The 16,467-nt window shown below is 39.9% G+C and overlaps 1 protein-coding gene across 36 annotated transcripts in view; it reads right to left on the reverse strand.

The window, feature by feature from the left end:
- Positions 1-16,467, reverse strand: part of FNBP1 (formin binding protein 1) — a 102,778-nt gene that overhangs the window by 68,347 nt on the left and 17,964 nt on the right. For all 36 annotated transcript variants that reach the window (XM_074846736.1, XM_074846768.1, XM_074846767.1 and 33 more), the window contains exon 2: positions 2,274-2,389. In XM_074846736.1, coding sequence (XP_074702837.1) covers positions 2,274-2,389 — 116 coding nt within the window. The remainder of the gene's footprint in view (positions 1-2,273; positions 2,390-16,467) is intronic.

Consider the following 16,467-nt stretch of genomic DNA (forward strand, 5'->3'; position numbering starts at 1 on the left):
GTGTAACCAGATAAATTTGATACTTCCTCCAAGTATGTAGATCTAACTTAACACTATTTAAAAAAAAACCCTACATGATATATCTGCAGAATTATAAAGAGGAAGGACAGAAACATTTGTAACTAGAAGCCAATTAAGCTTCAACAGATGACCAAGCTGAGATGTAGATAAGTCAGACAGGAAGAATAGCTAGCAAGGGGCCCCAAGACCAAGCGGAAAACACAAGTTTCACAGAAGAAAATAAAGTTCAGCAGCTTTAGTTACACTATAAATAAAACTCAGTTAAATCCACAGGAGTATCTTGTGTTAACTTGTCCCCTTTTTCTAGTACGTCTGCATGTTATGACATGCAGTGATGTGCTGCAGCCCTTTTACACCAAATGGATGTGATACAAGAAAGGTTTGAACCAGGCTTGAGGAGATTTATTAAAAGCAGATGCATGATTTTTTTTTTTTTTTTTTTTTTTAATGTCCAGCACTGCTTTATCTCAACATTTGACAAGCCTACATTTTTGGTTTTACTTTTATACCTCTAATTTCTTATATGACTCCAGCCATCATTGTGTTTAAGAGCTCCCCGTGGATGAATGTATTTGTCCTCAAATCACACCCGGGGGCGGGGGGGGGGGGGACGACATGGACAAATGCAGCTATGTGTGGGGAACTAAAATACAGAGAGAAGAAACAAATTGACTAAGTTTGTTTTGGAAGTCTAGGACAGAATAAGAACTAAAACTCTACATAGTTTTACCTGTGACTATCACCCACTTTCTTTAAACATTTTGTTTGTGTGTTTATTTTCATAATTACGCTCTTTACACCTGAAATTTGTCATCATAAGAAATTCACTGAGTCTAGCGTGTGATTCTTTGTAAGACTGGCCTGCCTACACAGATACTCTGCTCTGGTTTCCCAGTCCAGTCATACTCTTTCTTCCGGCTCGTTTTGCCTCTGTAATTCAATCTCTTCTCATCTCCATAGGATGTGAGCAATTTGTTCCTGCACAAGTCATTTTCTATTTCCTGCTTGTCTATAGCAGAAACCCTGGGGAATCCTTGTGGCATTCCCCTGAGAAAGCACATAACCATAAAGGCAGGGTTTGATCAACTACCAGCTCCTTGTAGAGAACAGGCTGTTGTGCATCTCCAATCCATTCTAACACAAGCATCAAGAATTTTGGGTGATTTTTTTTTTTTTTTTTAAATAGACACTGTGCTTTAGATGCATACAGATCAACTAGAACCTCAGATCTCAATGTCTATAAATACTAAGATGAAAGGAGTTCTAATATGTATTATATAGTCATGCAAAAAAAGTTACGGATTTACTAGAGGGGTTATGAAGCCCTGCACTCCCTTCCCAGTTAGCTCCAGCACCTCCAGTTTATGACCCTGGACACTAGTGGCTGCCAACACCAGTGCACCACAGCCTCTCTGGGCAGCACAGGACTGTCTGTGTGTTGTACTCCCTTCTAACACCTGTTCACCTCTCATTTTTTCTACCCTACTGGGAACAGCAGGGTAAGAGCTACTCGTTGTGGGAGGGTTCTTTGTACTCCTCCCCCATTCACACCGGATCTGACCTCAGGGAATATGTTTTCTGGGTCTGGTTCACATACACTCATCTCTATGTACAACCTGATGGTCAAACCAGACATGTAGAAAGTACCTAGCAGGAATTTCCAGTAATTTAGCTATTTGAGACAAATTCACAGGGTCTCTGCTCTGCTCAGGAGACACAACACAAGAACAGTGGCAAGTTTATAATACTGTCAAAACTCAAATGTCACGCTGCAACCTGTCTAACTACATAGATAAAATTTCCAAGGGCTGAGACTTTCTGACCTGCAGTTTCTCCAACTCGCATTCAAAAAGAGCCTATCTTATGAAAAGAAACCCTAAACTTTGCCCTACAACAAATGATCATTATTCTGCTGAATTCTTCAGCATTTACACACAGCAGTCCTAATTTCATGGAAAACATTACAATGCTATCCTCAAAGCCTGAGACATTAATCATGCATAAATTGTGAGTAAGCGCTAGTGTGCTACTCGGTCACGTAAATAACCTTTCTTTTTGCAAAGCATATGACTTTCAGCAGAGATAATGAAACAGTATCTTAAATTTTTAGCCTTCCATTCCCTAAATTAAAGCTATTCTCAAAAAGCCATTATTACAAACCAAATTACCACCACCAAAACAGTAATCATCTGTTAGTTTACAGGCTCTGAACAGATGCAACGCAAAGTCCAGAACTTTATGCATCAACTTACCTAAGCTGCTTTGCATAGCTGAGTTCAATCTCTGTTCTTTCTTTTACAAACTTGATGTACTTTTCCAGAACATCAATACCCCATTGCGTGTGTTTTTCTAAGTTGTCAAACTGGTCCTGCAATGAATCAAAAAAATAGTTTAGTCCCGTTAAACATAGAGATAACTAAAAATAATTTCCAAAGTGCATACCACCATAAAGAAAGTGTTATGAATATTTTCCATTACCACAATTAGACATTTTTGTAGCGACACAGGTTTTTAATCAACGGAAATCTGTCTTTTAACATGAGACCAATTCAGTAACATTCTTCATTCCTGATTTCTGAATCACTTGCATTTCAGAAATCCTGGCAATTCTACTGAAAACAATCTTCTAATATAAAGACACACTTAGACAAAGGGTAAGAAATATATTTTACTCTGAAGAATTAAATAGAAGTTCCATGAATTTGAAGTATATTCCTAATTAATAATTCTGATTTTCATCTGAAAAATATAGATTTAGACGCCAGCTTTGTCAGTTATGAATTTAAAGGATCATTTAGAAGTTAATCTTTTTACAGAACAGAATTTACTTCCCCTATAGCGAGCTCTGTTCTAAAACAGAAGACATGCTAACAAATGATGCGACAAAAAAATTTCATTAGCTACGTTTACGGTAAATTTTCTTGTCTACCTCCATTTATATAACAGATGCTACTTTGTTCTTCAAATATTGTTGCCCTCAAAAACAGTCACACATGTTTTCAATAAAATCAGTTCCAATCAAGAACATTCCACAAGTCAGTTTGGGATTTTCAAATGCCAATAGAAATTAAGCAACTCTAAATCCAAATTCATTATCCAAGCCAGCTTATTACTATCTGCGGATTTAACCTAAAATTAACTTATTTTTAAAAATTTGGTTGCTTCAGCAATACTCACATTCCATAATCATCCATTCCACACAGTATTTCAGAAGTTAATGTTTCTACAAGACTGGAAAAATACTTTTAAAAACTGTGATACACTGAATACTTATCCTGACAGAAACACAGTGTAAACAAGGTCTTTACTATCAGCCTGACTTACATGGCACCAGGTTCTATTATGGTTTACATGAGAAATAGAGAAAAAGTTTGTACGTCTGCAGTAGAAAGGTTAGATTTACAACATTTAAAAAAAAGAAACCTGTACACAGCAATAGATTTGGGTCAGATGCTTAAGCTGCCACAATTAAAGCTTCTGATAGAAATAATCTGCCAAAGATTTGGTCTTGTGACTTTCCGTTTGTAGAGCTATCATCAAATGTTATCAAAGCAATACAAGCCCGCTTCCTTAGGTGCACAGACTAGAAAAATAACATAAAACTACTATAGAACCTAGTTTATGAATATGTCGCTTTTAAGCAAATACCACTTTCTGCTTCGTAGCATATCTGCTTCTGACAGTAAATTAGATCACCATCAGAAGAGATTCTTCCAGCATTGAACAAAACAGTCACGTACACAGAAGCTGCTATAAAACTGTTTTAACCGTATTTTGAAGGGGAGAAATAGAAACTATGTTAGAGGAGGAAATTTTCAAAACCCTCACAAGAAGCTAGTTAAGAGACCAGGTAATATGCATGGAAGAGGACACACGGGGTTTGTGCATCTGCATACTTGCTCTGGTTTAGCATAAGGTACTACTTTGAACCAATTCAGCCAAATTAGACTAGGCTTCAATTTAAATTACATCAGTTTTAGTCAATTAGATGCACTGGGGGCAAAACAGCAAAAGGGCAATAGTATAAAGTTACGAAAATAGTAAAGAACTTCTAGGCCCCGTTCTCCAGGAACTAAGAAAAAGTAGTTAAGGGCAACTGAAAAAAAATTAGTTTCAAACTACAAAGAATAAAAGCCTAATTTGCAGCAATATAAATCACCCTTAAGCCAATGTAACATCATTCACTCAAAAAGAGGATGTATGTATTCTGCAGAAACGTAAGATGTGGACTAAGCCAGTACATATTTGCATATAGAAAAATCCTTATTTCAGACAATTTCACAGCTGGGAGAACACAAAGATGACACGGGTAACATCACAGACCTCTCCTCCTCCCAGAGGGCTCAGATCAGGAAAGAACAAGGTGTGCTGCCTGGAGCACGACACCAGCATAACCAGGCACCTTCTGCTTTGCTGCAAATATCCACCCTCTGAAGCTCCCAGATTATGCTGGCATCAAGAAAGTAGTGCAAACATAGCCTTTTTAAGGTTTCTGATAAAGATGTCTTATAGCTATCCCACACCCTACTCTTCCACAACTTACATTATTTAACATAAACACATGCATAGAAAATAAATACCCTACAAGGCAGCCCATTACTCACAAGTTTACAGGCATCCACACACACTCCCAACTTTGAGAGGAGAAATCTCAGGGAGGGAAATCCCCTAATCCCTGTAAGCAAATTAAACCAACTTTATCAGATAGACCATCCTAGTAGCAAGAAACTAACTTAGCAACCTACTGCAACCCCATCCAAAGAGGAAAGGTCATGGTTTCCCACAGGAAAGAATGCCTTTCAAGGAGATCCTGCCCTCCAAGATAATTCAGACTGCTAACAGCACAGAAAGATAAGGTTCACCCTGGAAAGGCAGTCTTGACAGTGGCTTGTCCAAACCTCTTCCACCACCATCATGACTCAATTCTCAGTGTCATTTAGATCAGAGTATGAATAAAAACCTGAAAATGGCTCCAGGTAGCTACCTCAGTCTGGTCTATCATCCCATAGATGGATCTGCTGGACTGTTTCAGTGGCCTCACTATGTCAAGTTTGGCGAAAGAAAACTCCATGATGTGCAGTGCAAAGGCGACTACACTGCTGTGCAGCTGTCAGACAGACCAACTGTGTGAAGATGCTAACCTTCTATTTATAAAGTGAGCAGGAACACTTCTACGCTGAGCTGTAACCAGAAGAACCTCAACCAGATAAACTACAAGCACTGACCTCCGCCATCAAGAAGCTTTCTGGAGACTTTGCTAAAGAGAAGAGTTTCTGTCCTTTTCTGGGCATGGAACAGTTTTGGCCCCAGTGTCATTTCACTAAGCAGCCAACGCCCCACAACAGCGTGTTACACTGGGATCATGTATTCCATTATCCGTTCTCTTTTCTGTTTTCCTTAAGGATGAAAAAAAGTCAGTAAAATTGGCAGCACCATCGCTTGCTGAGAATGAGTCCCAAGGAAAGGCAGTGCAGCTAGAGGGACCCAACACTGATAGTCCTCCTTGTCTCATGGATCTGCTCAGCAAGCTGAAGGTAAGCAAAGGCTCTGTGTTAAAGCTAGTGAATCGTAGGGATGACAGAGTACAGAGAATGCTTTGATCATAAAGCATAACCTTTAATTCATGGAAACCCAAAGTCTGGGGATACATGCGATCAATGCAAAAACAACTTATAAAAAGCAGATTTTTGAGAGTAGTTAACAGCATCATGCATTCAAACAATCAATATTGATTTTTTTTAAAAATTTGATTTAGTATTTCCAAAGTTCATTACAAAAATGCATTATCACATGGAATCTGAAGAGTTAAAAAATCTCAACTATTCTGCAGCAAATTTGGTCTAGTTTTAATATCCTTAACAATGAGATTTTTCACCCTTCTCCATTATAGACTGCCTCCCACAAAAGATTTCCCAGAAGCAGACTACTAGAAAAGTAAACTCTTCAAAAGACTCCCAAACTCCAGTATTATGTTTCATTTCAGTTTGCACTGAACTCCAGAATCATTTTATAGCTTAAAAATAAAAGCTCTTCAGAGTCATTAATCCCAGCAAAAAAAAGTTCTCATGAAGGAGGCAATGTAAATTAGTTGTACTAATATTAGGCAGTACTTTGGTTAACTTAAGCACTCGTAGCACTGGCTGTAAGCAGCTTCTCGTATCCAAACAGTAAAACTCAGCGAGGATTTTCAAACACAGAGATCAATAAATGTATCAGTGTCTCACTGAAACCAGTAAGAAACTGGTGGCTGGGAAAGCATCTACCTTACAAAAAGAAGCAGGAGTGCAGCTTGGGAGGATTTATCTATCTTGGCTCTGAAGGAACTTGACTCCACAACCAGGAGCAGTTTAATGAAAGCAGCACACGGTTTCAGCACAAAGGGCACCATCCCTGCCAGAGATGGATCCAGGTTTAGCAGGTGAAGTGTGCCACTACAGCTGTGGAGCTTCAGTCATCAGCTGGAAGACGGCTCAGGTACCTCCATGAGCTTCTGTTTCAGCTTTCAACTTCAATATACAGACTCTTCTGGTTTTGCAGTCTCCTCACCCTTCCAGTTAGGGATAACATTGGAAAACAATAAATTCCACAAGGCTTTAGCATTCTTCAAGAAAAGCAAGAAAACAACACAAGAAGCATGACTCAGTGGTCAGTGAGAACGCTCCCACTGGACCACAATGCGGGGGGGGGGGGGCGGCACAAAAGATCACTTTGCACCTGTTTTCTCTGAAAAAGAAACACCAAAATATTTTCTAGAAGCATTCACTACTTTCCTCTGACTCAGCCTGGTGTCCATCTAAGAACACTCCTGAGCAAAATACTGCACTGACGAGTTGTGTAACACAGCATGCTGCCACCACAGCCTTCACGTTATTGTCTACGTCCTTTGGCCTTTCAACCTGACAAATCTCATGTTCTCCCATTTCAAGTCCCTATACTTATTGTGACATCAACAGCTTAACAAAAAGAATAGACTTTTGCTTAACAATCAAGATGTGCATGTAATTAACCTACTCATACAGTTGTAACTTACTTCTCTTCAACAGATTCCACCAGCTTCCCAGTGACAGCAACCTGTGCCAGTATAAACACTTCATGCCTTCCCCGAGTGACGGAGAAGTTTGAATATACGAGCTGACCCACTTGACTTCACATGAGTGGGAAGACAGAGCCTCTGCTGCAAGCTGCTTGAAACAGCATCTTTATATTTGTTCTGAGCTTAACACATTCTTGAGCATGCACACAAAAATCACAGCTCAAAAGAGGAAAGAACTTTAGTCATTAACTTCAATGGGAATTGGACATCCAAGTACCCAGAATGCTTTGAAATTTTTATCCCTAAGGCAAAGTGTGGTTCTAACTTCATTTCTGTTTCCATTAATTCTCTCCCGGCATTTTTACCACTGCCCAAATAACCTCACATTCAGGCATTCTTTCTGAAACTCGCCTGCATGCTTGCTACACTGACAATGCTTAAAATGGAAATATAGTGCTGCCTATTTGCTTTTCTTCATTTTAACGGATACTTTAAGCTGTCAAATCCCCTCACTTCTCAACTGTTCTCTCCTGAAGTCACATTCCCCAGCTATGCAAAATATTTTGGGAAGAAGAAAGTTAGCCATTAAAAAAACAAAAGAAAGAAAAACTTTCTTCCCATTTCTAAGCCACATAACATGGAGTACAACCAATTATTGAGCAATAAAGAAAGTGTTATTCATGTGGTCTTTGAAGATCAGCTCAGTAAGATATTCCTTCCTCTTTCAAGAGTGCTTCCACCTATTGCAAAATAGTTCAACAAAAGGCTAGTTCAGACCCAGCGATGGATCGGACCTTAATTTGCCACCAAGGGGCTTCAGCATTAACATCTACTGAAATAAAGGGGCTGTCCTCACTCTTCTCTTGAGTTACAGTCTCATCTCTCTGCAGCCAGACAACACTCACTCAGGTCACTGTACTGCATGTGCCTGGTAAGCACTTGTCACAAACAGAAAGGCTGATGACATGGAGCCCAACTCCACCATACCGCTAGGCCACAAGTCCTGGGATTTCTATTTGGTTTCCAGTGTGAACAAAACATTAGATTCTGGGAGACCTGACCAGTTAATTCTGCAATTTTAATCATTGTGTCAAACCTGCTCAGCTTAGATTTACGTGGCACCGTTTACTACACCAGTAACTAGACTGAGCTGTCACACTCTGTCACTCCTTCTGTTGTTTTCAGAGATAGTGGTGCAGGGGTGTGAAATTAAGAAGAATGCTAATACAGAGACAAGTAGTGAAGAAAGAGTATGCTGAAAATTCAGATGCTAATAACAGAAAAACAAAGCCTTTATATTTAGCATATTCCTCCTATAATTCTAATCCGGCAGCATGATAAAAGACCTGTGATTCTTAAACCTCAAGAATATTTGAAGACTTTCTACTGCCTCATTCTCCAGAGATTTCAATTCAGTTTCATCCCAAAATTACTTGTTTATCCACTGTCCTAAAAACTTAAGTAGGAATAGGGGAATTAAACACTGATTTTCATCTCTGGTTCATACCTTCTCCTCCCACATCCCTCTTTTTTTTTTTAAACACTCACCCATTTCCATAGGCAAAAAGGAATTAAAACGAAGATCAAGAGTACATTACATTGTTCAAATCCTAAATTACATTTTTAGATTCCATGGTTTAACAATTTCAAATTATAAAAATAATTAACAAGATGATGAGAGCTTCATAGGCTTGGTTAAGTCCCATATGGCACTACAGTGCTAGCAGAATAGTACAGAATTCAGATCACAGATCCTCAGAGACCTACAATAAAGCTACATGCAAATGTTAATAGTATTCAGGCAAATTAATAATGAAAGAAAATGCATAAAGTACAAGCTACCACTGCAAGAGCCTTCCAGAAGAGATGAGAAGAAATTATGAAAGCGCCTCAGCATCTGTTGACTCAGCCACTACTGATGAGAGACAACTTCCCCCACAGAACTTGTCACTACAGTCAGTGAAATCCTCACTTAATGACAACTAAACAAACATCCATGTTTATACACATTAAGTACAAAACAGAGTACAGGACACTAACCTTTTGCTTCACGCAGCACAGACAAGGAGGACTAAGAGCACCATGGAAGACATACCGATGGGACAGGGAAACCATCTTGTTCTGGTTTACATTCAAATGATGCTGTGGCTTTACCAGTTGTATGAATCTACCCTTCCATTACCCCTGTATACGCGGTTCTCGGTCACAAAACTGTTTATCATCATGCACATTTTTCATGTGGATCTCCTATTCATCCATATGTTTAATTCCATTTTACCCTTTAAGTATTAAAAAAATTCTTCCTGACCTTTCACCTTAAATAGGCATATTTCCACTTGAGCTGAATAATAAATACCCCAGGAAAAAAAAATGCATCTTACTTTCTCACTTTCATTTTCCATTCATAGCCATCCCCTAAACTCATTTTTCCATAAAGCCCTAAAGGTTTTTAACTATTCTTTTACCTCTGATTCACCTCAGAACTTGATCTAGTTAGGAGAAAATAAACACAAAAATAAGATTCTTTGCTGCATCATTAGGCAACTGAGTGCGTTTCAAACTTGGGGGGGGGAATCCCAGAAATCAGGAGTGGAAACAGACTATGTTTTATGTTGAAATATCTTTTATGTTGCTAGATAAACTCACCTCTAGTTGTCCTACTTGTTCCAATAAACATTATGAATTAAGCAGTTTCTGGTCTATATTTCAGCCTTGAAATGCTTACTCTCTTCAGCATCTTGCTGAAGCTGTAAAGCAAAATAAGTTCTAATGCTATGCCAATTTTAATTTGGATTTAAAATAATGTTGCCCCAGTATAATAGCAAGGCCCTTTGCACAACAGGGAGTAATCCTCTTAATTGCTCCTGAGACCAACCACACTCATCCCCACCCAGAAAACCACTTTCCACAAACTCAAGAGTGACCCCTCCTGCTAATTAAGCAGAAGTGCTGTCTCATAGGCAGGTTTCGGCCATACCCTAACCCTACCTTAATGGAAACCTGACTGGAGTCAAACAAGAAGCACTTCTGAAAAAAGCCACCTAAGCAGAGGCCGGCACCTGGAGAGCAAAGCGAATATTACTGCCACCCTGAGGCAAGGCCAGTTCTGGGAGTACAACCAGCTCGTCAGGGTTCACCAGGAACAAATTCAATTGCAACACCTAACAAAAAGACCCATCTACAGTAAAGCTGCATAGGTACATCCCCCACTAACAAAAATGCTGAGTTCGTCTTCATACTCGTGTAGCTTATGGCCTCGTTGTACAGAAGATGATGCACAACACGAGACTCTAAACCACAGTAGCAGGTTACAGAGACCACAAGGAGCAGCAGTGCAAAGCCAACCAGCGAGCTCTGAAAGCAGGGAGGGAGAGAGAGCGGCTCCTCAGCAGCAGCACAGAGCATCAGGTCGGCAGCAAGACTCCTCCGCCTTCCTGACGGGTCACCGGGAGCACTCGTGTTGGTGACCCACTTTAACACCTATTATGGAAGCCTTGCAAAACCTGACACGTGGTTCACAGGAGGACGCTTCCTTGTGTGAGTACAACCAGTGTCATCAACGGCCAAGACATTCACACACACACACACTCTTAATGTCTAGTTGTCTCTGCTGACAGCTTAAACTGTGAACTGAAACTGCTCCTTCCTGCAGCAGCCAGAAGCCTCTGAGTCACTGCTGCTGCCCAGCCATGGGTGCAGGGGTGGTGGAATTCCAGGAGAAGCAGGTGCTCCTGCAAGAAACCTCCTGGTCTCGGCTCCAGGGGCTGCTCTTACCAGCACAGCAAACAGCCTTCCTCACCAGAGTCCAAACCTTTTGGAGTCCAAACCCTCCACCTCTGCCATCCTGGTGGCAACCCAAGCCATCTCCTCCCCCTTAGCCTATTGTATCCTCCAAAGGATGTGGTAAAGCAGAACTTGTGGTGCCTCTATAGCAACAGGGCAAGTAACAGTGCTAACACAGCAGCCAGGAAGGGAGACGAGAGAGGACGTGCCACACGAGAGAGGATGTGGTTGCTGGTACTGCAGCAGCTTAGAAAGATGCTGCAAGAGGTAAGACAACAGGGAGGAATGATTAATTCTGGGGAGTGGGAAGGCAGGAGGATGTGAACAGCTCAACTGAAGCAAGGCAGAGATGATGAGCAATAGGTGATTAAAAGAAACAGCAACTGAATCAAAGGATACTGGATAGTTAGGGACAATAAGACAGTTCTTTTGCAGGCAAAAGGCTAACAGGAAGCCTGGTTCTCTTGGAACAAGGGAGATTTTGATGTGAAATTATGTAGGTTACATGCCGTGGATGGCATACGTGGAAGAACATAAGTCCATCTAGTATAGAGCATTATATAGGCCTGTTTCTTTTTTATTCAAGCCATTACCTGAAAAGGCCATAAAGAGGCGTTAGAGACTTGACAAGTCACCTGCTGTTATAAGCGGGAGATGCTTCTAAGAAAGTTGTGTTACATCTATTGAAAGAGGAAATGTGCATCTTAGAGGTATCAAAATTTCATGCTCTTGAAAATGAATTATCGTCATCTTCAAATAAGGAAAAGGTAAGGCTCAAAAAACACTGCAGTGTCCAAGGATACCTTTCATAGATGGCCATGCTGCAGCAGCAATTCATTTCCTTCCAATAAGTTTATACATTTTGAGGTTTGAGGCACTGCATGACTTTGCCACAATGAAAACCATCTGTCATAAGCAGATCATTCAGAAATGAACACTTCTTTTCAAGCATACAATTCTGCTTATAAAATACATGCAAGAAACCCCAGAATGGGACATAGTTTTGTTTCAAAATACATTATAATGTGCAAATTACAACCCAGGATATAAGAAAGCTCTTAAAGAACAAGATAATAAGAGAGAAACCTCAACTAATGCCAGATGTAAGGTCAGAAATACCAACTTTTTTTTGTTTTTTTAAGGACTGAGTGCATTTCAATCTTTTTCTGTACGTGTTCAGTTGTTTAAACTGAAGACAAACATGCACATGCTGCTTCTCCTTTTGGTGATACTAGCACAATTCAACCTATTTAAGGAACTTATTCCTACTAGGTATGGGGATAAGCAGCAGAACCTAGACCTTAAAATCCAGACTCATTAGCTAAGCAAAGGCTCATAACTACTAAATTCTATGGGGGCCTAGAGAGATGATGCATCTCTACCATTAGCATTAATGATACCCACAGAACTCATTTAAAAAAAACACCAAAGAAACAAAACAAAGCAATCCTAACCTCTTCCTTCTGCTCATCCTGGGGAAACTGGAATAGGACAAGGATTTGGGGTTTGCTGACAGTATCCAGAGCTGCAGACTGAAAGCTGCAACGACCCACAGGGATTCACTGTTCTGTTCTGTGTGTTATAAACAAAAGCTCGGAAAATGAGCAGATTTTCTGGTGTGTATCACTCTGCTGCTGGGATAGTATAAATCATGAGCCACAGCAGAGCTCCAGATCCGAGCTGCCTCCCTCAGGAGTTGCAGCATGGTAACAATGCTAAATATATGTTGTTGCTGTTCCAGTAAGGTTTTTCAGTTGACAGTGTTGCAACTTTTCACTGTTCCCCAGCACCATCCCACTTCCCTGATTTAATACACACCCATTCTTTTACTCTGAAATAATTTGAACAAATGCAATTCTAGAACTAATTCCCAGTAAATCTTTTGGTGCCCGTTGACATCTTTGGATTAACTGTTGACTGATTTTCATCCTCTTTTTTTCCATTCTGCAATGCTCTCTCCTAATAATACCAGCTGTTTAAACAAAGATCAACAAGATCTCTTGCCCACACAGTTTCCCCTTTGGGCAGCTGTGTACTAATTATTAAAAATGAACCATACAATGTTCCTGCTTATTGCATGGATAACTACAATAGAAAAACAAACAAGCCTGCTGATCCATTTAAAAGAAGACACACACAAAAAGGCAATTCTGCCCTCTTATCCAAAACCATACCGATTACAATAGTAGAATCTTAGCCACAAGAACAATACTTCAAACTGTAGTAGTCTGTGGGAATGTATTTTGGGGAAACTAGCTTTTTGTCCAACTTCTTTGTAAGCCAACACCATACTGGATTCATCATGTAGAATATCCAAGCAGTCCTACGCATCCTCAAAGTGCATGATTTTGTTGTTAATATCAAACCTTTCCAATACGATACTGCTCTAAGCACACAGCTGGAGTTTAGGAACTCCTGAATTTCAATCCTATTCTGTTGAATTCTTTGGGGGAGTAATATTTGGGTGAGTGATTTTTTTGGTTTGGTTTGGGGAGGGATTTGATTATTTTTATATAACCACTTAAAAAAAAAATCAGCAACATTGTTAAACTTTACAAAACTTACAAAATAAGAGTCCTTGATTCCCCCTCTATGTAGCCCATATGGGCTACATTAAAAAAGGCCTCGCCAGGTATGCCTGGTATTCTCAATAGCAAAACTTCTGATCTTCTAACCTCCATTAAATACATCAGATGTAGAATTGAGCATGTGTGCAAATCTCCTTTCTACATAGATGCTAATGCAAAGATGTATGTATTTATTAAACAGAAGAGAACAGCCCTTCCTCCTCTGACTCATTTTCGCCCCCTCCTCTGGCTGTGAAGCACTGAGAGTTGACTACCAAACTCCACTGCAGGCATGGTGTCCTTATGGGATGTTCATGCACACACTTGGAAAAGGAAAATGCTGTAAAAGTCACTGTAATTCTGCTTAGCTGGAAGCTGCCTCCTAGAATCACTGGAGCAACAGCAATACCTAGGGTCAAAAAATAGCCACCCCCCAAGCATGTCCAAAGCCCTGCCCTAAAGTTCAAACAAAAAGTGAAAATCTGTAAATTGACTGTTCCCTCCTCTTTTCCAAATTAAATGAAACTAACAGCTGAAAAAGACTAAAGTACTCCTTTGCACTTGGGGTTCAAAAACCATTTAATATCTTAAATACCATGACACTACAAATACAGTCCTAGATTTTTCAAGGGTCACTTCACACTCAGGGCCAAATAAGATTACTGCTATGCCTTAAGTATTTCTACCTGCCATTGCATTCCATTTTTAACCCAGAAATTAGATTTGGTGCTTCTGCTCTGATCCAAGAAATAGTTATGTTTCAGAAACAGGAGACTTCTCAGAGATTTATACAATTCAGGAAATCTAATGCAATAAATAGAACAACACTGTGGTTCTGAGTACGTAGCATTTTAAATGTCTGCAAACGTAGGCATAAAGTCAACTTAAATTTTAAACACAAAGTTGATCACTGCAAAATTGGTTAACAAACTCTGTTTGAAGTGCATTTCATAATTCAGTATTATCCACTCATACACTCCACTCTGTGGAGTCAAGCAACGCTGGAAAAAAAAATAGATTAGTTCTGGAACTAGGCCAGAAATAGTAAATAAGCAAAGAGCTGAAGAAAAGCTGAAGAGACACTATTCCTTAAATCCATCTATTGTGGTTTGTCACACTGCTTTTTTTACTACAATAAGACCCAACTTTTCCTAGAGCTATGAAAATGGAAACCAAGACACTCAGCTAACAGCCTGTTAAATATTGTCTTATTACCTTTCTCATCTCCACTTCTCAGCTGATAAACGTTTCAGAAAATGGGCTAACACTAACCCCTTTGCACACACTGTCCTACTTGGTAGAGTCAGGCCATTTGTCTCAATTTTGACAACCTTGTTTCAGACTGACCCCACTTGCATAAAATGCTCAAACTTTAAGCTGAATCTTGCCATGCCCCTTCTCATCATGCAAAAGATGAGATCACCTGTATGGCACAAAACTAATCTACGATTAACAAACTAAATTATGGTCAAACCAAAATATTGTGGCAACTGTATCACTGACACAGCTTGCTCATGATCTGAAACATCCACCTGTGCATCAAGGATTCTCCGAAACTTGTTTCTTTTCCCTTGGAGGGAGAGAGCATATACTCATGTTCTCACATGCTCAGTTCTATTTCATGTCTATAAAGTTTATCCTCAGGTAACAACTCCCATTAATTATAGTGTGAGCTTGTGTTAAATCAAAGTTTAAATCTGAGGAAAAGTAATCGCATTTCCCTTCATCAAATAATCACTGTATAAAGCCTCTCTGAAACTCCACTGGGTCTCCCCCCTCCTCCCAACAGAAGCCTCTCTCAGTTCTCAGTAGTAAGATCGCAGCAAAAATAAATGAATGCATTAAAGTAGGTGGAATAAAGAAGGGGAAATATTGTGCAAAATGCTGACCCATCAAAAGCACACAAAGCATTTGTTCAGCAGTGACAACGAATAATTTAATCTGAGGCAAATTACCAAACAAACATCAATTAAATTACATGCTAGAATACAAGAGAAAGTTCTCCCACACACATTTCAGGTTCGCAGAGTCAACGGAGCAGCACACACAGCCAAGCACAACTCTCACACAACTGTGCTGGAGCCATCCAAGCTACTCACTCAAGGATACTTAAGATTCTCCACAGAACACAAGACAAGTACAAGCATCTAAAAAGAAAGAGGTAAATTTAACTCCGTAACACTAAACATACATTCATACAAGAAGAATAGAGATCATGTGTCACTAAGCATTGTAAAATGGGAGGAAATCAGTGTTTCTGACCCTGTAAACATGACATTCATGAACACACAGAACTTAAGTTTTATAACACAATTATCTCTACTACCCATAAATTTTAAGTGCCCAACCACCTGACTGGAGAGCATTTGAAGCAAGTTGTAGCAGCAGCAAAGATCCTCCAGCTCTAACAGCAGCCCCGTTGTGCTAAGTGCTGCCTATGTACCCGACAAATCTGAAATAGGTACCAGTTCACAGAGAAATCAGAGACAAGTGGGGAACCACAGCACAGCGAGCCAGACACAGTGGTTTGCTGACTGTCCCACAAAGATGCTGTAGCAAGGCCACACTCTGAGCCCCAGCCAACAAAGCTCAAGTTCAGTGTGCTAACCATACCGTGTCAACCAAGATAACCTAACATTATAGTTTCTAGAAAGTAGGGCATGTACTGACTGTACAAACCTTCTAAGCCTGGCTCCCTACAAAGCCTCCGGCCTCTCAAAATAAAATAGTCAGAACATTTTATGGAAATAAATCAACAATTACACTCGCTTTTGACCAATATGACTTGGAAACCTAAGCATGAGGAATAAATAATGTTTCACCATCCTGAGCAAGAGAAGCAACATCCTTTGATCCTTTAAGTAAGGACTGCTTCCCTCCGCAAGGGTATTGTGCTCATAAACTGGATAGGTGAGTCTAGCTGAGCAAAAGAGGTAATGCTGTTTTCTTGCAACAACAGTCTTATGTCCTTGGGTTCCAAAAAACACATGAGTATTTTATAACTCGTGCTATAACAATGATGATGGCCCCATGATATAGATTTTAAGCCTTCACAATGCTTGA

Source organism: Strix aluco, chromosome 20 (assembly GCF_031877795.1).
Source record: "Strix aluco isolate bStrAlu1 chromosome 20, bStrAlu1.hap1, whole genome shotgun sequence".
Classification (NCBI taxonomy): Eukaryota; Metazoa; Chordata; class Aves; order Strigiformes; family Strigidae; genus Strix; species Strix aluco.